Genomic DNA, 27312 nt, shown 5'->3' with positions numbered 1-27312 from the left:
AATCCATCACATTGATAATTCAATCCTAGAAAAAAAATCAGCATTGTCTTCTCATCATTACTGCGTCCAGGCAGACCCATCTTGCTGTGAATCCTCGCAGCCCCATTAAAGCAATAGCCTATGTAATCCCAGTTCCCAATACTGTGTTATGTCAACCTGGAAATCTGACTACTCCTGCAGTGAAGCAAGTGTCTTTCTAACCAAAAGAAAACAACATTTCTCACGCACACAACCTGCAAGCCCAGCAAGGTCTGCTAACATTCCTGCCTCTATGAGACAATCTAGTCTCAAAAGATGCAGAATACTAAGTCTAATTTAAAAAAAAATAAGAAAGAAAGAAGGATGGATGGAGGGAGGGAGGCCTATGCCATGTTTCCAGCTGCTAGCACATAGTAAGTAGAGTCTTGATAAAACACCTGTTTCACATACCAACAACAAACCCTCACAGATGAGAGTAACGGTAAGTCCTGAGGAAATGTCCACATGACTGGAAAGAGAGGTCAGCTCAAGTAAAGGCTACACAACACCAACTTTCTCATTACCAGTTTAGTCAAATGTCCCTTCTTTGAAAAGCATTACTACCATTAAGACAAAATTCCTATGTAGAAATATACCCCGTAACCATTAAATGTACTGAACACCATTTTCAAAGCCTGGTCCGTGTGCAGAGCTACCTGGGATAAGAAAGTGCACTCACGCGAGGAACGCGTGTGCTTTACTTGCAGTCTCCTTAGTCTCTTAGGGCTCCTCGAAGGAGTATCTCACAGGAAGCAGGGCAGGAAGTGAAAAGCCTCCTAGGTTTCCTGATAAAGCACACACACACACACACACACACACACACACACACACACACGCCTCAGAGGGTTGTATGGACATTCAAAAGCACAGGAAACGTACCATCACTTAGCAAACTATTGAGCACACTGGCCTAGCAAGTACTGTTGCTGCAATCAATTGGTGACTATCGCTGTCAGCAGACCTGCTTTCTAGCTCATGCAAGGATTTTCTTCAACATTTATTTACAGTTCTGCTACCACTTTGCTTACACATAATCTGCTTTCAAGTTCTTTCTAACTAAACAGGGTCAACTTGATCACATTATGCCAAACAAAACATTCTATCAATAATTTCCATAATCCTGAAAAAAAAATCCAAGTTATTGGCCTGATTTCCTCGTGCTTTACGTATTTATTTCAACCTTTTCTCAGTAAGTAGTACAATGTATGCCTTTTCATAATATGGAAGTAAGCAAGCAACAAAAGTAAGAACAAGTATTTCAAAGTCTACTTGCTGATAAAAACACAGCACTTTGGGACACTGAGATAATAATGAAAGGGAAAGGAAAACAGTGTTACAGGTGGGGCCATAAGCTCCACACGATCTTCTAGAATGTACACAACATTTGTCACCGCTGAGCTCATTTTGACTAAGAACAATAATTCTCTACTATCTTTTAAACTTTCTTTTCACATGTTTTGTACGTCTCTGCCCCATGTGTGTGCCTTGTACTCGTAGGTCAGCACTGGATTCACTGGGACCAGTGTTGTGTGTCACCATGTAGGTAACTGGGAAGGAGGGCCATCTCTCCAGCCAGGTTCTCTACTCTTGAAGCACTCCGGGTCCTTTCCAGTTACTTCATACTACTCAAACTCTTAAAACGAAATTGATTTTTATTTAGCCCTAATCTTTAAGAAGTATGCCACACTCACTATTAGGAAATGTGTCAAGACGTCAGGTAAGCAGTTAAGGCATTTCTGCATTGGGTGACCCAGTGGGCCCTGCAGTTCAATGCTAATGGCTCGCAGACAGCGTCAAATCGTCCCATCTCTAAGGCACTGCAGCTGCTGCTCCAGCCTCTCTGCTTCAGACGACCTAAGAAGCCAAATCTGCACACACAGTGCTGACTTCCAAGAACCTGTCAGTCCTTACCTGGCCTGCTACTTCTAAGTTCTGTTCCAGTTGTTGGACAGCTTCCTTTTCTGTCTTAAAGACAGCAGAGTAGATCTGTTTACTTATTAGTATTTTTTTTTTTTTTTGAGATAAGTACTGCTAAGGTAGCCTAGTAAGTTGGCCTTCAACTGACAATTCTTTTGCCTCAGACCACCAGGCACTTAGGATGACAGGTTTGTGCCACTACACACAGCTTACGGTGGATTGTGTCTTTAAAAAAAGAAAGAAACTCAATCTACTCCAGAAGAAGGCTTGACAGGCTGCTTCTCTCTGTCTGGAACCTCGCCTGAGTAGTTCTTGACAGTCACATGGCAAAGGGGCTTTTGTTTTAACATACATGGCTTTGCAAGCTAAAGAGCAAGAGGTCTCCTATGTTATTTGCTTTTTAGGCACCAATACGGTATGCTGTACAGACCACATTTCACCAGCTAATAACCCTACAACTTAAATGGTAGTATCTGCATCAACTGCAAGTTCTATTTCTTTTTCCTTTAGCCCTGGCTGTCCTGGAACTCACTCTATAGACCAGGCTGGCCTTGAACTCAGAAATCCTCCTGCCTCTGCCTACCAAGTGCTGGGACTACAGGTGTGTGCCACCACCCGCCCGCAAGTTGTATTTCTAAGGTACGAGAAATTGAAGCCAGAAGTGCATTTAGCCTACAGTGAGGCGTTCATCTGAGGCCAGGAACAGTACAGACATCAGCTAGAGCTCGAGCTGGGTCCAACCAAGGTCACCAGCATCAGTTGTGCATACTCCAAAATCTGTTGGCCTCTTCTCTGGCTCCTGGTGCTGGCATATGGATGACAGCCACTCCAAATTTCACACTCTCTTTTCTTTGAAGTCCAGTGGAAATGAACAAGGTTCCCCCCACCCACCCAAACCCCTCTTGACAGGCTGTTCAAAGTTTCTCTGCATCCCACTGAGCTATTTGATGCCATTTCCCTGATGCCAGGAACACAGAACACCTAAGCCTAGGTTATTATCAGCCGACTCAGCTGCAGGCCCAGCTTCAGGGTGGGACTTGAATGAAGGGTGGGTGATGCTGGACTTCTTAAACAACAGATGTCAAACAATGCTGTACCCCTAGCAGAGAAAATGAAGACTTTTAAATGAATTGCTGTCAGAACTACTCTGATCCCACTAACATCTCGTTACCACCACACAATTTACTCTAATAAATCAGAGATAGTACTACTGCTTAAACTACAGATCTGCGTTTTGAATCCATTCTCTGTTAAACATTTCCAGAATAAGCTCCCTATGTAGCGCATAACAGTGCTCCTTTCTGATCAGAACAAGCAGAAGTAAGTTCAGGGCAGACCTAAGGACAAAGCAGGCAACGTCTGCGCTTTTCATCCTCATGGTTTGAATGCGTGTACATGGTACAAAAGCCCCACACTGCTAACTCCTTCTGCAGAGACAGCCACTGTTACCAGCCCCTTGTACAACTCATGCTACACAGAAACACTAGTGCAGAGTTCCCAGGAACAAGCAGTGCCGCCATGCATTCTCTACCTTGTTTGTGAAAACATAGCGGCTTTCCCTTCGAGGAGCAAAAGGGGAAATGTCCAGCGTAGGGTCGAAGACGCTCTCCTGGTGGATGCTCAGGCTAAGGTCCTGACCCTGCCCTCTGCCCTCTGTGCCAGAGGATGACTCAAAGCTCCCAATGGCAGCTGTCCTCCCTTCTAAAGTGACAGATCACAAGTAATTATAGCAAAAAGACCTGTAAGGGCCTGAGGCAAAAACCGTGGCCTTTATGGGAAAATGTATTGGTATTTTAAAAACTGATTCTGTGAAGAGCTACAGGGAGACTCCTCTAGCGCACTGGCACTGCATTTTGCACAATGGCTCTTTGAAACTACAAACTGATTCCATCAAGCACCTTCAGAACAGGGGAAGCCACACCATGGCACGTCCGTCTACAAAAGTAGGATCTTCCAGAAACCTGGAAGAGTGGGAAAAGAGTACCATGTACTATACTGAATGAACAGAATACCTGCTAAATACTGCAAGAATTAAAAACATGACCAGGGGGTGCGGATGCATGCCTCAGCGTTTTATAGCACGTGCAGCTCCCAGAACGCACATGGCCGTTCCTGTGACCCCAGTTTCAGGGGACAGAACGCCCCCCCTTCTGTCCTCTGTGGGCACTGGTACACACGAAGCATATACTCACACAGATACAGGCACATATTTAAAAAAAAAAAAAAAGCATAAGAAATGACACAACAGTCTTTACCACACAGTCAACACTCAATAGATTTAATTTCTAGACATCATTTTGATCCAGAAAAAGAATATCCTAAGAAATACAATCTTAACTCCACAGTGGCATGAACAGGATATTAACCAACACTTGGTGTCCTGTCTAGTGCCAGGACCTTGGCAGGCCCAGGTCTCTGAAGACACAGCAGACTTCCCTCCTAATTTAGCTATTTTTAGTCTCAACAGATTATTTGTAACCAGTACACACAACCTGTAAGAGAAAGTTGTTCATTTGTTGTTTTTTTTCCCATGTGACAAATCAAGGAATACTAATCCTCACCAGCATTCAGCCAACTATGACAACCTCCCTGGCTTTGTGGACTGAAATTCACAACAGGTTTTGTGTACAGATCAGGAACATTTTAAGCACCAAAGACATTTGAGAAGTATACATACAATCCTTAAAGATCCTTAGGATTAACTGGTCAAATCTGAATGTCAATAATCTCAATCTGTCTACTATGCTATCAAAGTTGACCAGAACAAGCTCACTGTGATCTCTGGAGGATCACTTTGGAGACAGACTTCAAGGGAGTCTGGCCTCAGAGTGAGCACAAGTAGCCAAGGAGTTGAGCTCACACCCCTGGCACATGCTGATGCCGCTCCACCGAGTATTTTTAGATACAGGACAGTTATGCAACAGAGCTGTTCAGTCAAGCAATGGGTCCTTGAGAGAAACCAATAAAAGTAATCTCAAATCAGTCTTCCAAAGCTGACATGTCTGAATATTCTTGGGCAAAATAAATAAAACACCTAAAATTTGTATGTTAATGATAAAAAATATTCTATAAGGAAAAAGAAGTGGGGCAAGCAGACTCATCTACAGATAACTTCTAAAATCTGGATATGGTTGGTATCAGACACTCTTTCAAATGGGGCTGTAATTCCTTATTAAAAAGAAAACTATGCAATAAAAATGGAAGTGACCATACAAACAGCTAGTTTTTAATCTGTCAGGAAAATCTCCTTCCATGCTCCTCTCCGAAAGGAAATGAAGACTTTAAGTGCACACCTTTCCATGTAATGTAGGTCTGCTCCTCAGACAAAGTATATATGCTAATTTTAAAATGATAGTAAGTGACTTGCATCCCTGAAAGTGAGACACTACAAGATTTGAACAGCAAGCTATAATTTAGGGATTCACTGCCAATCCAATGAAGTAGTACACAAACCCACTAATTAAGGAAGAAACAAAACAAAAACAAACTTAGGGTTGGAGAGATAGCTCGGCAATCAAGAGCACTGGCTTCTTCCAGAGGATCTGGCTTCAAATCCCACACGACTCAAACCCTCTATACCTCTAATCTAATGACCTCTTCTGTTATCTTTGGGCACTGCACACAGATGGTGCACAGGCTAACACGAAGGCAAAACACACATACATAGAAAATAAAGGGAAAATTGCAGGAAGAAAGGAAGGAAGGAAAGAAAGAAAAGATTCATTGAGAGGCACTGACATAGTAGATTAAATAAGTAGGCTAAGTTACTGTCTAGGGTCTTACTACTCTATCTCTTACTGTAAAGGACAACATACTACTACCTCTGAACACAAAAACACACAGTACTCAAGCTTTTTAAAAGTTTTCCAAAATGTCTAGCTAAATACCTATCCAGTCAAATATCAGTGACTGTAGATAGCCATTAGTGGACCCTGCGGCAACTCTGCTGAAGATGGCCCAACTGATGAGCTCACCCAGTAGCTCCAATTCAGGACCGCCTCACGAGGCCCTGGGGAGCAACAAATAGAACTAGATGGTAACAAGGCCTGATTCCATCACAGGAATTCTGTGCTGGGCTGGTGTGATGGATCAATGGATGCATGTGCAGGCCTCAAGCCTAATGATCCCCATGGCTGAATGATACTCTAGAAAGGAGAACAGACTCCAACCCCACAACCCCACAACCCCACAACTCTGATCTCCACACACTCACTGTGGTGCATAGACCTGTGCACGCACGCGCGCGCACACACACACACACACACACACACATACAGAGAATTAAGAATTTTTTTTAAAGAATTAAGGTTAGCAAGATGACACAGTTGGTAAAGACGCTTGCCATCAACCCTAACAAAAGGAGTTCCTTCCCTTAAAAGACGACTGATTTACCCTCTGAGCTCCTCTGTGCACATGTGATGCTCCCTCCACACGATGAATGCCATAACAAAGAATGCAGAATTAACATTGGGGTAAATTCAAACCAATATAACGTTAAAGAGATAACATTCAAAATTAGAAGTTCAAAAATATCTATGAAAGTTGGATGTAATGGGTCTTGTCTATAATTCTCGTACTATGAAAGTAGTGGCAGAAGTTTTCAGAGTAGAGATCATCTTTAGCTACAAGTTCAAGACCACCCTGGGCTATAAGATACCTTGTCTTTAAAAAAAGAAAACAAAGCTAAACAAACAGAAAACATATTTAAAAAAAAAAAAACAATGTTTAACAAAAAAGAATGTGGGAAATAAGGACCAACGACTAACAAGGGGTGGTGGAGGAATGTGACAGGGATGACAGGGGACACACACACACAGAGAGAGAGAGAGAGAGAGAGAGAGAGAGAGAGAGAGAGAGAGAGAGAGAGAGAGAGAGAGAGAGAACACCAAGATGAATAGCAAAGTGTTAGGCCTGAGCACACTGTTAATAGTTACACGGCAGGGTGACTAACCTCGCTGACACAACCGTCTCCACGGCAGGGATGGCCAGAGCTTTGTGCTGCCCCTCACTGGATGGGCTGTACTCACCTATGCAGACCTCAGAGGATCATTCTGATAACCTCCCATCCCTCCCAGTATTGACCATGTAGGTGACAAATAGCTGAGTAGGGATGGAATGTTCCCTTCACCTAAGCGCCTGGCCACTGTTCATCGCCCATTTTGTTACAGAGCCTACATCTTCACCTGTTCTAAATTCCCCTGTCAATGGCATTCTTTCCATCGATCGTCCAGATCACTGAAGGGAACCACTGTCAACTTCAAGACTGGTTGTTGACGTGTAATTTTATAACATGTTGTGTAGCAGTTCCTCCCAGATTAACACCTTCCATTTCAGAGTATCTTAAGAACTTGGAGGTTAAAACACTGACTCTTGCAGGGAGGCTTGTAAGAATCAGGAAATAACTGAATGGCTTCAGAAAGTGCCTGAAACTGACCAGATGCACCGTATCACTCCCTCTCCTCTCTCATATGCAGCTAAGGACTGACAAGAGACACTCAGACAAACTGACCAGATGCACCGTATCACCCCCTCTCCTCTCTCATATGCAGCTAAGGACTGACAAGAGACACTCTCAGACAAGGTAAACTGCCTGGCAAAAGAAGAAACCAGCGGAGCTGCCTGCAAGAGGCTCAGACCAACAGAGCTACCAAAACAAACCCACAGCCTGCAGCTGTGCAGTGTAGTCTCGGTGTCAGCTCTGGTGAGCTGCCACCACGCTGGAGTGGGCTTCGGTGATCCGGCTTCTCGTTGCATCACTCCTGCTCCTGTAAGCAACCCACGTTAAAACACACTGGCTCTCCACATTGGACTTTGGTGGTCTGCTTACCTTGGTTCACTGTCAGTTCTGAATCTGAGGTGGGCAGACCTCTGCTTTACCATCTCTTACGAATAGTGTCCCCCAACACACTCCTTGGGCTACATATTACTTTTCCCTTAAGAGACTGCTAACTCAGAAGTTGAGTCCAGGCTCTATCAGTCCTGGAATTCTGCTTCAAGGCTCTGCACTCTGACGACCCACCCAGACGGACAGGCGGGCACAGGAGCGCCCAGTGCAACCCTGGAGAAGCAGCACACAGTGGCTCCGCATGGGTCCACTGGCATGTGTGCCCTACTCAGCATCAAAGGTGCTGTACTGAAGAGAAGCAATGAGCAGGCTGGCGACTCGGGAACAAAGCCCCACCGCTCACATCAGGCTGTTCCTCCTGGGGTCTCACCAGGCCAACTGGTGACTTTCTCCTAGCCCCTACAAACAGCCTGGTGGGCGGTGCTTGCCTCCCAGTCTTCCGCTGAGGAGCACTACCATCCTAAAGTGTTACTGTTTCTGAACAAAAGCACAAGGACACTATGAAAATAAGTATTTTTCTCCAAGTTGTCTGTGTTTCAGTCAGGACGTTAGCATTTTCTATGAATTCTATATAATTGCCCTACAAGTGTGACTCCTGCCTTCCAATAACAGATCTCTAAATGGCCTTTTTATACCAGGGTAAAGCAGATATGTCATGTACAGCTAACAAATAGAAGACATCTGCTTTCCTGTCAAAAAACAACAAAAAATTTATTGTTACAGTAACACTAATAACAATCCACCAAAGAAATTCTCTTTGTAAAATAGGTGCCAGCTGCTCCCAACAAGGCATAACTTTGTAAGTTCTCCCCAAATGCTCCAAATCTATTAAGTGTGAATGCCACAGGACTTACAGGTTTGCGTAAATAAAGTGAGGACTCTTCAGCGTGTGAGGGAGAGGGATTGGGAGCACAGCAGTCACAAAGCACACTGAAATCTACAGCCTCAGATGTGCCTCGAAGAAGAGCTCCCAACACTTGCATCAGCTTTCAGAAGAACATCTAATGTGCTCAGTTCCAAGCTGTGTCCTCCACACCCACAAAACACACCCTCCACAGACCACAGAGAAAAGTATGAGAAACAAACTTGAAGGGGCAAGAGAAGGTTTGAAACGCTAAGTCAGGCTCTCCTGGGGAAAGTTCAGATGAAAACAACTTTTGTGCAGTAGTTTTTCTTTTTTGGAGGGGAAATGGATGTTTCGAGACAGGGTTTCCCTGTATAGTCCTGGCTGACCTGGAACTTACTCTGTAGACCAAGCTAGCCTTGAACTCAGAGACCCCTGCCTCTGCTGGGACTAAAGGTATGCATCACCACTACCCAGCTTGTGTGGTACTTTTAAGATGTATAGTCTTGTGAAAATTCTCCAATTTAATCCATGATGTATCCAAGTAATATCAGAGTTCACTTCACACACGTGGGCAGTGGGTCAAGTTAAGCAGAATGCCCAGCCTTACTTCCTAAGTGGCTCAAAATCTGTCCTTAGGAAGCATAGGCCGTGCTTTCTGGCTACAGCTGTGTGACCGAGGAGCTAAGGTAACACAATCAAAAGGTTAGGGAGTCCTCAGAGTTAGTGCAAAGTGAAAAATACTTAGCTCGGCTTTGACTAACAAACACAGACTAGGAAAACCCAGCACAACCAGGAGACCTAAGTTCTTGAGGGACTTTTCTGGGCACAGAATCACACCTATGGTGTAGCTCTGCCAGCTGATGAACATGAAGACAGATGGTATAGCCTTGTCCCTGCTAAACTAATGAACTGCTGGCATCTGTGGGCCTGCTGGCTTACCCTGGGCATTTTATGTAAACCCTCCAAGGTACATCCCAGACAGTGCTGACACCTGGAAAGGCAAGCTTCTCAGAATGTTCTTCCCACAGAAGCCAACATTTACACCTCAAAAAGCTTTGTAGAAGACAGACTTCCAACAAATGGTATTGGCCAAAGCTGAGTATCTGACAGGCCACTGCATAGCCCTGCCCTTCACAAGAGCAGTGGATTCTGTCCTGTGTTCAAGAAAGCATGTTCTTAGGAAAAGGCTCTCATTTCTAGACAAGCAAAATCTTGACTCAGGAGACAGGAAGTGTGACTGGGGAGAACCCGTGTTGCGTTCCAGAAGCATCCCCAAGACAGAATAGAAAGTTAAGTAAATAAAAAGCTTGACTTCATCACAAAGTCAAAAATTTAACTCCAGTGATGGGCTATACTACCTCTGGACGATGCCCAGCAGATCCAATATCCCACAGCCCAGAGGTAATAGTTCTTAGTAACCAGAGGGGTAGGGGTGTGTGTGTGTGTGTGTGTGTGTGTGTGTGTGTGTGTGTGTGTGTGTGTGTGTAACTGTTAGAGCTATTCTGTGTTATTCTGTGTGCTGGTGACAGATGTGGCTGAGGCGGTGTGAACAGGTATGGCACCATAGACTCATGTATGTGTTTGCCATAGGGGGTGGCGCTACTACGAGGTGTGCTGATCTTCATCAGCACTGCTGATGCATGGCCCGACATCTGCGGCTGCCCTGTTTGGGTCTTGCCCTGACTTCCTGGGATGATGAACAGTGACATGAACAGAGGAAGCTAAATGAAACCTTTCCTCCCATGGTGCTTATTAGTCATGGTGTGTCACTGCAGTAAAACCTGACAGTTCTCTTTCCTGTTTCCTAAGGAGCCATTTCAGAAGTTTTCTCAAAGCTCCTTAAATGAACTTCTCCGCTTTGACTCCTTTCCACCATCTTCCCATAAGTTAGTACTATCTACAGCCGCCCCAACCTGTCACAGCCTCCACCTGACAGGAGATGGTGAGAATCCTGTTCTGGTTTCCCAGCGTCCCCTGCCCATCAATGGCCTCCATCTACAGTTATCTTTGATATTAAAATTCCCTAACCCATAACAAATAAAAGGAGCAAGAAATTGTTAAGAATTGCACCGAGTTTTCCAAACAGCTCCCTACTAGTCTAGTACCTGTGGCTACACCTAGAAGTGCTCTGCAGCCGTCTCCTCAGAGTCAGGACTGACCGCCGTACTCTATGGTCAACTGCAGATTCACTGAAAAACAATGGCTTTCGTACCACTGAAACCAACAGTTCCTCTCGCGGGGCCTCAGCAGCAGAGGAAGGCCTGCCCTCTCTACGCATGCTACTCCTGCCCTTGGGATGGTCTCTATCTGCCCTTCTGCTATCAGGCTTGGGTGGGTGTAAGTTCACTGGGCTCCTTTTCTTCCCCGGTCTAAAGCTTACAACCTGGTGTCTATCTTTGGGCCTCTTCCCATTTTAGTTCGTGGCTTCACCTCATCCACTCGGAGAGCTTCAGCCGCAGCCTAAACGAAACCCCTGCGTGTTTACTTATTACCTCTGGCCTGGCCTCCCTCTTAAAGTTTTAATTTTTTTCTACCAAATTATAATTTGTGCATAACAAAATGCATGCTCTGAAGTGTTGCCTTCAACTAGTTACACACCCATTCAACTACCACAACAATCATGATCTCACCAGCCCACAAACCCTCTTGTGCCATCTCTACAGCGTCCTGTAAGACCCGGACACTACACAGTCACCTGTGTCTGTCTTCTCTCACTCATCCACTGTTCTTAAAATTCATTCACATGAGTGCATGCATGGCTTTCTGATTTATTTTAATATGTGCATGGTGTGGGCACATGGAGTGCAGGGAGCGCACAATGAAGCCAGCAGTGCTGCCGTTCTCTGGATCTGAGTTATACAGGGGGCTTGAGCTGGATGGTGCTGTGGAACTGAACTGTGGGCTTCCACAGGAGGAGCAGCAAGCGTCCTCAACCACCGAGCAAGCCATCCCTCCAGCCAGCCCCTGCATACAGACACTGGAACTTTAAGTTGTAATAGGTAATCCCACCAGATCATCAAATACAGAATATCCCCCAAACGGTCAGTCTCCTTTAGATAAGTAAATGGTCCCCACTCATAAAGTTATGGGCACTCTGACCCAACCTTTGCCATATATGCCTAACCAGTTTGCAACCCACTTGTTTTAACTACAGTGTACTTTGAAACTCACCCTCTTCATTCTCACTGTCAGAACACACTCATTCTTCCTAGATTCTTACAAAAGTCTTTCATCCTGACTCTCAGCTCACAATCCCTCTTCTTCGAGCCACAGCCCGCACTACATCTAGCCAGAGCTCTGGACAGAGCGACGGGCGGCACCCCTCTTTAAGCCGCTTCCTGTCACCCAGGGAAGACAATCCTTTGCATGGTATTCCAGGTATACCAGGAAGAATATCCTCTCTTCTCCCAGCTTTCTTCCCTCCGACACTAACACTCATACAAACCTCTTCACAACTTCTCTATTCCCTCTAGATCACTGTGTGTAACACAGGGAGTCGGAATCGTTCCCTGAAGAATTCCTTCACATCCTTCTCACCATTGCCTCTTAAACACTTTGTATACACACCTCTTCTCAATTACCTACTTGACTGTATGGAAATTCATCACTTGATAATGAATATTTTGAAGTCAGTATTTTATCCTTTTCCACACAATATCTCCCCAAGCTTTCTCTTTTTAAGAAATGGGAGAAAGCATGACTAGTGCCCCCTACCTATAATCCCAGCACTTGAGAGGTTTAGGCAAAAGGATCAGCACACAGTCATCCTCCGTTACATAACATATTCAAGACCAGCCTTCAGTCCATGACTCCATGACTTAAAAAAACAGAGGGGGAAGGGAGTGGAAGTGAGAGAACACTGGTGGTCTGCTGAGCACGCCATTAGGAACATTCCAAATCTATCAGCAGACAGGTAATTGCTCACAGCGATGGCAGCCAGCCAATGTGACAGCACATGATGGAGAAGCCAGCTCATTAGTACAACAAAATGTACTGCCTTGACCTTGCCTATTTAGTGATGATATCACATAGTCGGTCATTACCTTGTCACTGTTCTACTGCTGCAAAGACACCATGACCAAAACAACTCTTATAAAGAAGGGTTTAACTGGGGCTTGGTTACAGTTCCAAAGGCCTAAGTCCATTAACATCATGGTGGGAAACATGGCAACTTAGTGCTGGAGAAATAGCCGAGAACTACATCCTGATCTCAGAATAAGCACCTAAACTGACTAAGCCACTATAAGTAAACCTTGACTGCCATGAGTCTCAGGCGACTCAATATTATACCTGAGCATAGGCATATGTCCACTTGAGTTCCATGACTCTCTAGGGACCTGGTCTTACACAGGGGAATGCCTGCCCAATCAGAATACCCAATAGCATGCATGTATGACATAATACTCCTCCGACCCAGAAGAGAACTGTTAAAATCAAGGCCTTCTGGGAAAGCTGGACTGTTCGGACAACGTTCAGTGATCACTTCCTGCTCCCAAAGACTATCCTCACCTCTGACTCCGAATCCTACCAAGTCCTTCTCTGGTAATGGCTCTGTCACAGCATGATGATGAGGGTCCCTGGATCAAGCTCACCTTCCAGCCTACAAGCCTCACTGCTCCCTACCAGGTGTAACATAATGTGGTTGGACACTGTCACAAAAATAAGCTAGCCCATACATATGTACCATGCCAGATTCTCTATAGGACAGAGAGAAAATGCTAACTGCTCTGCTGTGGAGCAGTTTACACTCCTGCCAGTGTTCTGCAGCTACGTGGACTAACCCAAAGAAAACTAGCAAGTGGGCTACTCAAACATGGGCTTCAAAGGTGTGGCCCAGGAGCGCGTCCTCGAGAGCATCAGTAAGATCAACCGCACGCCGGGTTTATCAGCCATGCTGCCTTTAAACCTATGCTTTGTAAACATCCATTTCTGAATGTTATTCATTTCATTTCCAAGTCAGATTTGCATTTCAGTCCACCTAAATCAGCAACAACCCTGTTGTTAAGGCTGGCTGAATTTTGCCATCTTCTACTAGGTTGTGGACTACATAAAGGCATAGGCTTCAGAGCAAACAAATACTATTTTTGACACCCACCCTAATCATTCCTTGATTCTAAAGCAGATTCTTGATCGTCCCTCAGGAAACCATCATCCCGTACACTTGGTTTATGGATTTTCAGAGGAACAGTTCAAGCTATCTACCCTGCTCAGGTACAGACAGGGCTCAGGCTTGACCAATTAGAGCACTGCTTCCTGGGATCCCCAAGCAGCTCAAGTCTGGCTCCATGACAAACACAGCATAATATGACTCAAGCCCAATACTTTTATTATGGAAAATATGGCTGGCTTTTATGTTTTGATTTTTAAGTAGCAAATCAGGAAGCTTGGCAGTAGTGACACACGCCTGTAATCCAGCACTTGGGAGGCAGAGGCAGGTAGAGCTCTGTGAGTGTGAGGCCAGAATGGTCTACAGAGTGAGTTCCAGGACAGCGGAGGTTATACAGAGAAACGCAGTCTGGAAAAACCAAAGCCCAAACAACCCAGAAGACTGCTGCTGCCAAGTGTGCCACACTGCATCTGCCTAAGGAAGAGCCAGCCACCACACAGAAGACGGCAAGAGAGATGCCAGGCCCTGCGCCACCATACAGAAGGCAGCAAAAGAGAACACAGGTCCTGCTGTCTCAACCTGGCATCCATGGGTGTTTATAAACACTTCCAGGAGCTAATTATTCTTTTTATGGGTTGTCTAAACCAATTGGAGTCTGCGCTTGCAATGACATACATTATAATTAACAAAATTTGTGTTCACCTTCTTCACCTCAGCACCAGGGCAGGTAGGGGAATGTTAACATAGAAGAAGCTATCCTAGCCGGGCAGTGGTGGCACACGCCTATAATCCCAGCACTCTGGGAGGCAGAGGCAGGTGGATTTCTGAGTTCGAGGCCAGCCTGGTCTACAGAGAGAGTTCCAGGACAGCTAGGGCTACACAGAGAAACCCTGTCTCGAAAAAAACAAAAAAAAACAAAAAAAAACAAAAAAAAAAAGAAGAGAGAGAGAGAGAGAGAGAGAGAGAGAGAGAGAGACTGACTCAAGAAGACTCAGAAGAGCAGGTCATTTTCTAATAACTGTAACTGTCATTCCTAGCCCAAAGGCAGTACTGGGCCCCATCCACAAAAAAAAATCCCACTAATCTCTGAACAGGAAAACCCACCAATACCTGAGCTCCCCAAGCTCAGGACTTATAATCCCACCAATCCTCACTCTGGAAGCCCGGCACCCCAACTTCCCTTAGGAAATCCTTATAAGCAAAGAAGTGGAGCAGGGCTGAGGTTCCTGAGCGCCTCAGCTCAGCTGGGATCCCCTCCCCTCCTCCCACAGCTACAAGCTGAACAAGAGGCGCTGCTGAGCAGAGCTGTTACACAGCCCAGCCAGGAACAGCCTCCCTGCTGCAGGGCTGCGAGGCTTCTGCTAAGGATGCCTCCTCTCAGAGCTGTGTGGCTGGTTCCCGGGCTCCTGTGTCCCAGGGTACCCTAACACTGTCACACCTGTGTGCTTCCAGAGCCCGAACGTCCCAGGATACCTTTCCATCTGAGCAGCAACACCAACAATCCAAAGAAAAGCTAAGTGGCAGAGTTTAAGGCAAATGACTTGTAAAGAGGCTTGTGCTAAATGGAGTGATGAAGAAAGAAATATAGCATGTTTATGATCTGATTTGGAAGTTAGATACAGAGGGAAGTCTTGCTGTAACAACTGCCCTGGGGGACTAGAAATGCTCAGGGAGATCAGAGAAACTTGACTGCTGACTCTCCACCTACTGATTTGATGGTGTCCTGGGATGACTATGACTTAAGACTACTAATGTCCAATCTTAAATCTCATATACCAAACTGGACAATATAGTCTGGATCTAGAAGGAGAAGACAGAAAAGATACAAACTTGGGAGTCATCAGGATGGGTAGGATTTAAAAAGCTAGACACCCTCTAACATTTAAAGACAGGGAAGGGGAGGAGAGCTACAAAGCAGAGTGCAAAGTTGAGGCCAGAAAAGCACAATAGGAAAGCCCGGTATTCTGAAGAGAGAGGCAGGCATTGCAACTCCGCTGATGCCGCAGGTGTGTGGTGCGGAAAGGAGACCTATGGGTTTAACATTGTGACGTCACTGGGAAGGGTGCAGCTTTACTAGATGGGGAAAGAAACCACAATGAGCTAGAATGGAGACTTAAACAATCTTTGCAAAGACTAAGCCACACTTTCTGCTAAGTTTGCCAACCCATCACTGAGCAGACAACTTCAGCCAAAGTTCTGGCGGTGCAACCAATCACGGGAATCTGCTCAATGTACAGAAGAGGGGGGGGGCAGAAAGCCTCTCCCAGGGAAGCAGCAGTGAGACCACGCTGCAGTGGACACAGAGCACATGTGGACGGCTTCTAGTAGCACTCATAAGAAAACAAGAATTTTTGCCCCTGAAGTGACGGGGTGATAATAAAGAGCCTCACTCATCAGCTCAAGCCTTGCGTTCAATTAACAAAAATTCCTATTTTCAGAGCCCTTAGATTTCAAAATTGTAGGGAACTACACACTTGCAAGTAATACAATTTACAAGAAAATAAAGGCAAGCTGAAGTGTCTCAGAGGGCTCTGGATTAAATTCCAGCTCTCCCCATTACAAAGCACACGAACTTAGACAAGGTGTCGGTGCCTATGAGCTTGCATGGTATCTGCTTCGAGTCTTCTGGGAACCATGGCAACAGTCACTAGGTTGGAAGCTTCTAGTATCAAGCTTGGCACTGGACAGTGTAATGGCTGTCTCTGTGTGCTGGAGACGTCCCTGGACTTAGCATGGCCAGTGCATCTCGGGAAACCAGCACTGCTGGTCACTCTACCCGACAGGCAGTCATTCTGAGCTACACTCTAACATGAAAGAACACAAGTTAATGAAGAAGAAAAATGTAGAGTGAGGCAAACACAACTCAGTTTCAACAGTGAAACAAGTCCCTATCTACATTCCAGAGCCTTATATGGTAGTCAGAAGTCTAAGCCTGCCCACTCTTGTGTGGGGCCTTCCTCTTGAGACTAGAGGGGATCTTCTCAGCTTCAGGCTATCATAAATAAGGCTGCTATGAACATAGTGGAGCATGTGTCCTTGTTAAATGTTATATGCATCTTCTGGGCATATGCCCAGGAGTGGTACTGCTGGGTCCTCAGGTAGTACTAGGACCTGAGGAACTGCCAGACTGATTTCCAGAGTGGTTTTACCAGCTTGCAATCCTACCAGCAATGGAGGAGTGTTCCTCTTTCTCCACATCCTCTCCAGCATCTGTTGTCCCCTTAGTTTTTGATCTTAGCCATTCTGACTGGTGTGAGGTGGAATCTGAGGGTTGTTTTGATTTACATTTCCCTAATGATTAAGGATGCTGAACATTTCTTTAGGTATTTCTCAGCCATCCAGTATTTTTCAGTTGAGAATTCTTTGTTTAGCTCTGTACCATTTTTAATAGGGTTATTTGTTTCTCTGGAGTCTAACTTCTTGAGTTCCTTGTATATATTGGATATTAGCCCTCTATCAGATGTAGGAGGAATGGATACAGAAAATGTGGTACATTTACACAATGGAATACTACTCAGCTATTAAAAACAATGAATTCATGAAATTCTTAGGCAAATGGATGGAATTAGAAAATATCATCCTAAGTGAGGTAACCCAAACATAAAAGAACACACATGGTATGCACTCGCTGATAAGTGGATATTAGTCCAAAAGTTCAGAATACCCAAGATACAATTCACTGGATCTCATAGAGACATTTCTCAACTGAGACTCCTTCCTCTCTGATGACTCCAGTTTGTGTCCAGTTGACAAATAAAAACCAACCAGTACAACTGACCCTTTTGGTCAACGTAACAAACACATCACTATTAAACCACAACTCTTACTTTCTTATTCATCTCCAAGATCTCACATTAAAAACATAAATAGGGGACTGGAGAGATGGCTTAGTGGTTAAGAGCACTGACTGCTCTTCCAGAGGTCCTGAGTTCAATTCCCAGCAACCACATGGTGGCTCATAACTATCTATATGGATATCCGAAGCCCTCTTCTGTTGTGTCTGAAGACAGTGACAGTGTACTCACATACAGAAAATAAATATATCTTTAAAAAAACAAATAATTTTAAAAGTCCTAGAGTCTTTACAAATTCAAACACATTAAAATTTCAGTCGCTTTGAAACCACCGATTTCTTAAAATTCCAAACTCTTTGAAAATTCAAAATCTCTCAACTGTGGGCTCCAGTAAAATACTTTTCTTAGTACAAGAGGAAAAAATCAGGGCACAGTCACAATCAAAACCAAATTCCAACCAACTGCCTAACATCTAAAATCCACTCACAATCTTCTGGACTCTTTCAAAGGTCTTGGGTCACTTCTCCAGCTCTGCCTTCTGCAGCATCTTCTGGGCTCCTGCTACCTCCACTCCACTGCTACTGGTCTTGGTGGTCATCCCAGGGTACTGGCATCTCCAATGTGCTGGGGTCTTCTGCACTGGGCTACACTTTCACCAATTGTCTCTCACAGGCTCCCTTCACAGTGCCAAGCTACAACTGCTCTGCAATGACCCTTTCAATTCTGGGCTGACAACTGCCACTACTACTGCACCTTCACCAATGGCTTCTCCTGGCCTCTCACAGTGCCAAGCCTCAGCTGCGCTCCACGACCCCTCCATGCCTTCAAAACCAGTACCACTTGAGTGACTCTTACACATTACCAAGTCCAGCTGCAGCACAAGGTACAACCTTGGTCATCTCTGGAACACAGCTTCTCTGTGCTTTCAGGAAACACTTCTCAGAAGATTTCATCTCAAAGATGCTGGTCTCTTCTTAATCACCACAAATTTCTTAACCCCAGCTAATCAGCATCAATTGTCCCAGTAACATAAAGGTTTCACTTCAATGGTACTGGTCTCTTCTGGATCACTGCTAACTCTTCAGGCCCAGCTGACCAGAATGACAGAATCTTAATTCAAAATAGCAAACAACCCTGATAGTCTTTAAATTTCCCTCTGGAACTTCAACATTATTTTCCTAGCTCAAGAACATTCCAATGATGCTCAACACTCAATGGCTTTTCTAGCTCAAAGTTCCAAAGTCCTTCCACCATCCTTCCAAAAACATGGTCAGGTCTGTCACAGCAGTACCCCACTATGCTGGTACCAACTTTTATGAGGGTTTCTGTTGCTGCAATGAAACACCATGGGCTGTTGGGGAGGAAAGGGCTTACTCTTCCATATTGCTGCTCACCACTGAAGGAATCAGGACAGGAACTCAAACAGGGCAGGAACTTGGAGGCAGGAGCTGATGCAGAGGCCAGAGAGAAGTGGTGCTTACTTACTGACTTGCTTCTCACGGCTTGCTCAGCCTGCTTTCTTACAGAACCCAGAGCCACCAGCCCAAGATGGTACTACCCACAAATCACTAGCTGAGAAAATGCCTTACAGATGGATCATATGACCCAAGTGGTTAGAGCATGCACAGCAGCCTGGACCTGTGGAAGAGCCTTCCCCTGTTCCAGGCCCTCCCAAAGCTAGCAGGTGTACAGGCAGGTGTGACATGCCCAAGTGGGGAATAGAATCCAAACAGACCCATTAAATTTTGTGCTTCTTTCTTGGTGGTTGGAAGGGCCAGGTACAATAACTTATCCTTCACCTTAGAAGGAATATCTCTGCATGCCCCACAGCACTGAATTCCTAAGAATTTCACTGTGGTAGAAGGCCATTGAATTTTTGTTAGATTTATTTCCCATCCTCTAATGCCTGTAGTGTTACCAATGAGTCCAAAGTGGTTGCTACCTCCTGCTCACTTGGTCCAATCAGCATAATGTCATCAATTGAGTGTACCAGTGTGATATTCTGTAGAAGACAAAGACAATGAAGATCCCTTCTAAGTTATGACACAGGGCAGGTGAGTTAACATAGCCCAGAGGTAAAGGTGCACTGCTGGCCTTGCCAGATGAAAGCAGATGGCTTCTGGTGGTCCTTATGGGCAGGTACAGCAAAAAAGGCATTTGCTAAATTAATAGCTGCATACCAAAAAGTGTGTTAATTTGCTCAAGTAAGGGCTCTCCATCTGGCACAGCAGCTGCAATCAGTGTTACTACCTGATCTAGTTTTCGCTAGTCATCTGTCATTCATCTGTCTTCTGCACTGGCAGGATAGGAAAGTTAAGGAGAGATGTGGTGGGAACCACCACCCCTGCATCTTTCAAGTCCTTGATGATGGCACTGATTTCTGCAGTTCCTCCATGGATTCAATACTGGTTTTGATTCACTATTTTCTTTGGCAGAGGCAACTCTAAAGGCTTCCATTTAGCCTTTCCAACCATAATAGCCCTCACTCCACAGGTTAGGGAACCAATATGAGAATTCTGGCAACTTTTAAGTATATCTATCCCAATTATACATTCTGGAAATGGGGAAATAACCACAGGATGAGTTGGGGGGACCTACTGTGAGTTGAACATCAGACAAATTCCATTAATCACCTGGCCCCCATTAAGCCTCTACTCTAACTGAGGACCACAATGTTTCTTGGGATCTCCTGGAATCTATTCAGAACCAGTATCTAAGAGATGCTGGTAAGTCTGAGTACTTCCTTTCTTCCAATGTACAGTTACCCTTGTTAAAAGCCGGAGAGCCCTCTGGGGAAGAACTGGAGAAAGGCTAACAGTAGAACTAGGTGTCTTATCAAGATTCTTCCCCAAGGAAACATGGCATCCCCTTTACTCCAAGGGTTCTGGGTCCACATATTGGCTCAAGTCTAGAAATTAATTCACTGGCCAAGATTGCCTTTTGCCATGATCCAATGTAGCCTTTCTTTCATTTGTTAGAGAATTTTTATGTGTATACAGATCAAACAAAAATGTAGGAGGCTTCTCATCTATTTCATACGTGGAAACACCATGATTTATTAACCAGCACCAAAGGTCCAGACAAGTCATAGCACTATAAAATTCACTTTGCCTCTGTTGACCATTATGGGTTAGGCCATTATGAACATTGCTTTGTCTATACTGCCCATTACAATAACTTCCATCACCTTGCCTCTGTAGATTCGGTGCTGACACCTGACCCCTGCTCCCTCGGGGCCCAATTAAACCCACTGCATTTAATTCATCCAACTGGAGCAGCAGCATCTCCAACCCTAAGGTCTGACACAAGGAAAAGGACAACAACAAAACTCTTCACATGTGCTGGTGCCCCTCTCACCAGTTTGTCTCTTATAGAATTCATGAAGGGCATGTCTTCTGGGCATTCCCATTGTGGAGGACTAGGTTTTACACAGCATACTCTAGCATTGCAATTTCCCTGAGCCCTAAAAATCCCTTTATCAACACTAAGCCACGGGATTTCGGGCATCTCCAACTCCTTTTCAGTAGGCCATCTTTTAGTAAACAGATTTTGACACCTTTTTTTCTGATAAAGAAAAACATTGAATTAGGGCTGGCTCACAGTTTCAGGGGCTTAGACCATTATCATTATAGCGGGAAGCATGGCAGCGTGCAGGCAGACACGGTGCTAGAAGAGCTGAACGTTCTACATATTGATCCAAGAGGAGACTGGTTTCTTTGACCCCTTTTTTAAATTGTGCGAGCTCCCATATTAAATCTAGAATCGAGGAGCTGCTCAGTCCCACAAGGCTGGGTCTCAAAGAAGCATTTTTTTCAACTAAGGCTCCTTCCTCTCTGGTGACTCTAGCTTGAGTCAAGCTGACACACAAAGCCAGCCAGTACAGGACCCAAAAGCCTTGTCCTACAACCCAACAGCCTGCATGAACATACCACATTACCCAAACTGAGATCTGGGTGAGCAGACTACATTGTGTGCGGAGATGCATACTGATCTCATTACATAGCTTTTAAAATAGTAACCAAACTATGCTTCTGTAAGACGTGTGCTTTGTGTCTCTAGTGTAGTAAGTCTGAAGTATCTGTAAAATATAATTCTTCAAAGTACATTGTATAAAATCTCCAAGAATTAACAAAAGTATTTTACATGCATATAAAATTCCTGAAATTGTATTTTTATTAAGAAAAGCTCAAAATCACAAGAACATTCTAAGTAAATTAAACTCACACTGAGAAGGAGACCCTTAACCTGGCTTTACAACTGAAATTTTCCTATTTTGATGGTAGAGTATAAAATGGTATAACCACGCTGGAAAACTATTTGGCAATTTCTACTTTTAAACACATGCCAACACTATGACTCAGAAATTCCACTTTCTGAGCGCACAGTTCTACCAAAAGTTATGTACTGTACATGAATGTTCACAGCAGGTTTAAGAGCCAAAAACTGGAAGAAATCCAAAATTTAGATGTCCATCAACAGAATGGACAAAGTGTGTATGTATATCAATGGAAAATAACACCAGTTTAAAAAAACAATCTAACAATGTACACGACAGGGATGAATCTCAGATTATACTGAGTAAAAGAAAGTCTGACAGAGTAAATAATGAAGAAAACGCTGGCCTTCAGCGAGAGTGTGGGGTATTCCTGTGACAACCTGACCATGTTTTAGGGGAGGATTGTGGAAGGACTTTGGAACTTTGAGCTAGAAAAGCTGTGGAAAGTTCTGTAGGAGCTTGGAAGACAATGTTACGAACAGTGCAGAAGATGGAGGCCTGGCTTGTGAAATTTCAGAGGGAAGATTAAAGACTCTTACAGTGGCCATGTTTTGATTGTGAAGATTCTGTGGTTCTGGTTAGCTGGTGCTGAAGAATCAGCTGTAAGTAACAAGATACCAGAACCACTAAAGCAAACCTTTGTGTTACTGGGACTATTGATGCTGATTAGCTAGAGCTAAGAAATTAGAGGTGATTAAGAAGAGACCAGCATCACTGTGATGAAATCTTCTTGGAGGTGTTTTCTGAGAGCACAGAGAGTGTGTTCCAGAGATAGCCACAGTTGTATTTTGTGCTGTGGCTGGACTTGGTACTGTGTAAGAGTCACCCAGATGGTACTGGTTTTGAAGGCATAAAGAGGTCATGAAGAGCAGCTGAGGCTCTTGGCACAGTGAGAGGCCACGGAAGGCCATTGGTGAAGGTGCAGCCTCAGTTGCAATTGATGGCCCAGGACTTGAAGGTGTCATGCATAGGAGCAGAGGCTTGTCACCCTGATGAGAGCCTATGAGAGGCTATTGGTGAAGCCTAATTACAGTGGAAGATAGCAGCGTTTTGGAGATGCCAGTACCATGTGATGACCACCAAGAACAGCAGCAACAGTGAAGTACAGGCAGCTGGAGCCTAGAAGACAAGCTGTGTGCTACAAAGGGCAGGACTGAAGAAGTGACCTAAGCCTTGGAGGAGCCCGGAAGATGGTGAGTTGGATCCCAAACATTGAACCACTGGAGTTTGAGTTTTGCTTTTGGTTGTGACTGTGCCCTGATATGTTTCCCTCTTGAAGGAAGAAAGTATTTTAGTGGAGCCCACAGTTGAGAGAGAGACTTTGAATTTTTAAAAGACTTTGAATTTTAAAGATATTGGATATTTTAAGGTGATTGAACTTTTAATATGTAAAGACTGTGGGACTTTTAAAGTAATTTAGATCTTGGGGATGAATAAGAGAGTAAGGGTTGAGGCTTAATAATGATGTGTTTGTGTGTCAAGTTGACAAGGGGTCAATTGTACTGGCTAGTTTCGTGTGTCAACTTGACACAGGCTGGAGTTATCACAGAGAAAGGAGTTTCAGTTGGGGAAGTGCTTCCATGAGATCCAGCTGTGGGGCATTTTCTCAATTAGTGATCAAGGGGGGAGGGGGCCCCTTGTGGGTGGTACCACCTTTGGGCTGGTAATCTTGGGTTCTATAAGAGAGCAGGCTGAGCAAGCCAGGGGAAGCAAGCCAGTAAGAAACATCCCTCCATGGCCTCTGCATCAGCTTCTGCTTCCTGACCTGCTTGAGTTCCAGTTCTGACTTCCTATAGTGATGAACTGCAACATGGAAGTGTAAGCTCAATAAACCCTTTCCTCCCCAACTTGCTTCTTGGTCATGATGTTTGTGCAGGAATAGAAACCATGACTAAGACAAATTGCTATTCACCCAGCAGATTACAGAGGACTTCTCAGCCTGTTCCCACCAGAGATGGTCATCAGCATGCAAAGCAAATGAGTGTACCCCACCATCTTCATAGGACCCTGTAAACTGGCAACCCAGACTTCAGACCAACCTCCAGAACTGTGGGAAACGAGTCAGCATTGTTCATAAACTATCAAATCTATGGCATTTGGGTAGAGCAGCTTAAATGGATTAAGACACGGATATCAAAACTATTCTTGCTTTTCCATAGCCATCTAATGACATTCTAAGACACCTGAAATCATCACGGACACCTCCTAAGAAATACTCAAATGAGCTAATGAACAGTGAAGCAGACTATCATGTCATGCAAACAAACACTGAGCAAGAAACTATCAGCAGTGATCTTCAAATACAACAGTTAGCACTTAAGCATTCCTCAATAAATAGTAAAATAAACTTCACATATAATGTCTCTTTGGGGTTTTAGAGGACCAGAAGGATCTGTATATAGATTTTGTATAGAACACACAAAACATTACAACAGAGCCTACACAATGTGAAAACAACATGGATCATGACAAATTAATGAATTCCGCCCCCCCTCCCCCAGGGTTTTTCTGTGTAGCCCTGGCTGTCCTGGAACTCACTCTGTAGACCAGGCTGGCCTGGAACTCAGAAAACCGCCTGTCTCTGCTTCCCAAGTGCTGAGATTAAAGGTGTGTGCCCCCACTGCCCAGCAAATTAATGAATTCTTTTACTTCCAAAATGCAAGCTAGGTGTTAAGCCATCAGCCCAGAAACACACTGACTGAACACTGAGGCGAAGAAGGCAACACCACTCTGGTTTTCCCACTGAGCCGGAGGGATGGATGGGATAGAACATACACTTCTTCATCATGCAAACCAGAAAACTAAAAAGCGGGTTAGGGTTGGTTATCCAGTGTGATTCTCCCACCCTAATCAGAAAGCCCTGCACCTACCCCATACCGGCCTTCCCCAAATAGTTGTGCCCTTCAGAGAAGCAACAACAATTCTCAGGAGGGGAAAGGAAAACAGAAAGAGGGGAGGAGTGACTTACTCACGACAGGGCACCACTACCAAGTCTAAGAAACTGTACTAAAGTTTGGGGCCAGGGAGGGGGCTCAAGAAGAGCACTAGAAGTGACCACAGAAAATGCCAACAGAATCAGAGCTCACCTCACTGTTGTGGCCTCTCAGGTTGAAGTTGATTCTCTGTGGCGTACTCCTATCTCTGCGACAGTGACTTGAGGTGAATGTCACCCCCACCACACCTCGCCCATTGCCTGTGGCCAACCATCCTTCTTCATAGTAGCGCCTCCTGCACACAGGCTTCTCCTTCTCACTCTTGGGGACACGCCCTTTCCAGGACAAGCAGAGGATGTTGGAATCGCTGCAAAGCACAGGCCCATGTTCCACTGCTGCATACATACTTTTCTCAATGAAGGATTTCACTTTAAAAGTACTGAGGAATTTCAAACCAAGATCTTTTATTGGCTTATTTTTGTGGTTGGGTTCTGTTGGTTTGCTTTTTCTCCTTTAGTTGCGACTGATCTAGAGTCCGATTAGGGCAACAGCTTATAAAGATGCAACAAATGCATAGTGAAAAACTCCTCCACAAAGACAACGCCAGTCGGCTAAGAAAGGCCAGGCCTAAAGCACACGGGGTCCGTCCTTGTCTCAGGTTCTCCTTTGGAGAAAGAGCCGTTGGTTAGTGAGGATGGAGAGTCAGTTCTCTCACTGTTACTCAGCCTTATTCTCAGCCTGAGATTCCAGTTTTTTTGTACTGTGATTCCAGACACAAAGGGTTACAAACACACAGATTTCAAGTAACTTAAGGCAATAAGAATTCCTCTAGCTGGATCTCTCTATTCAACAGTTCAAATGCAGAGAATGATCACAAAAGACCATCTTCCCTCTGAAGCCACCCTCTGGCACGTTTTCTGAGCTAGGCAAGTTTCTGCTGCACAGCTGAAAAAGGTTGCGTAAGGGGAAAGGCACACTGACGTGCAGAGTCAGACCAGAGCTCATGCAGACAGCAGTCAAAGTTTTAACAGGAGAATCACTCTTTCCCCCACTGTTCACAGCCAGAAGCTTCCTGTCTCAAAGGCTGTCCCTGTGTCCCTAGGATGACTCGTCCACAGGCTGGAATGACCCTCAGTGCCATAGAGACTGGAGCAAAGCCCCTTGCCTCCGTCCGCAGGGGGAGGCCAGCAGGTCCGAGCACGAGCAAACTGCTATCTAAATGGACCAGGTCTTTCCCTTAGCGTGGCCCTACTTCTGGCTTACACAGAGCCAGGCTGCAGGATTCAGTTTCTCCTTTCTCTAGTTTCTCTGCTTTATCACTCATAAAAATCATGTATTCTTCTATCTTAATGAAGAAAAGCAATCTTAGAATTATGTCCATTAAATAATCTTCCTCACAGGTGCAAGTCTTTAAGCCATCCACCCAGGTGTGTTTCAGAGTTCTGCAAGCTGTACCATCCCCCAAGACCAGCTCCGAGTTTGCTAAAAGCTATCTTCCCGTTCACAGCCAAGCCTATTCACATCTTTAGACAAGGAAGGCTTTTCTTGATATTTATTTTGTAATTGACAGTTCCAATTAATGTTCTCAACTAGCATATGTATGCAGAAAAGAAAAAAGATAATAAATAAAAAATTTCAAATAGCTACAGACACTGAGGAATCCGTTCCTTTTCAGATCTGTCCCCTTGCTCCGGCTACATCCACAGTAAGTCACTGAGGTTCAATGCAGTTTAAAGGCTGTTCCTTCTCTACACTGGAGAGGTGTTCCTTAGGCTTATTCCGTGCAAATTTTTCTTCTGCAAACTTGCTTTTGTTCGTGAACACTGTAAGGAAAATCTGCCATTTAGTGATGGACTGTTCTCCACGGACTCCTGACGCCAACAGTACAAGGTTGCTCCATTTGATGCTTAATTCTCATCAGTTGCAAAACTCTTGATGTTCAGAGTGTCTTCTTAAGGAAAGTTTATATGTAGCGAAAAGGTTTTACATATATAGACACACTCTTCAAATGGCACTTGATATGTTTGTTTTCCCAGTTAATTCAGGAGTCATCAGATCATGACTTGAAGGTCCTGGATGGACTCTTACAACTCTGTAAAACAATGACAAAAAAGAGGATATGTATATATGTGTATATATATATATTTATTTTTTAAAGTAGCAAATGAAAGTTCTAATAAATAAGTACTGTACCTGAAACTAAAGACTAGTTTTTACATTACAACTATCGGATAAAGCCACTGCTTGTAACAGCTGGTAAAATTCAAGTAGTGAATGGATATGAACTTAAAGAAACATAACATCTGCCACATACTATCGCATTAAACCTGCCAATGACATTGTACTGTCCTTTCTAAAGCTCTGGGCCTTCAATATGGTACATTCTGTTGTTAAAAACTTGGTTTGAACAAGCTTTCTCAAAAATGAAAACTCAAGAGAAGCCCAGAAAAGTTAACAAATTTGTAGGGTTTTGCTTTTCCATCCTCATAAGGGCTATTCCTTGAAAGCACAAAGCAACAAAGGCCTCTGAAAGGCCTTGTCTCTGAGGCCACTCACTGCCCTGAGTAAGTATAGC

At 44.5% G+C, this 27312-nt stretch overlaps 1 protein-coding gene across 3 annotated transcripts in view; it reads right to left on the bottom strand.

The window, feature by feature from the left end:
* The window catches only part of Tulp4 (TUB like protein 4), a 139826-nt gene that overhangs the window by 83360 nt on the left and 29154 nt on the right, over positions 1 to 27312 (bottom strand). For all 3 annotated transcript variants that reach the window (XM_052169326.1, XM_052169327.1, XM_052169328.1), the window contains exon 2: positions 24891 to 26829. In XM_052169326.1, coding sequence (XP_052025286.1) covers positions 24891 to 25142 — 252 coding nt within the window. In that variant the 5' untranslated portion in view covers positions 25143 to 26829. The remainder of the gene's footprint in view (positions 1 to 24890; positions 26830 to 27312) is intronic.

This window comes from Apodemus sylvaticus, chromosome 23 (genome assembly GCF_947179515.1).
Source record: "Apodemus sylvaticus chromosome 23, mApoSyl1.1, whole genome shotgun sequence".
Lineage (NCBI taxonomy): Eukaryota > Metazoa > Chordata > Mammalia > Rodentia > Muridae > Apodemus > Apodemus sylvaticus.
This window is presented reverse-complemented; position numbering and strand designations above follow the sequence as displayed.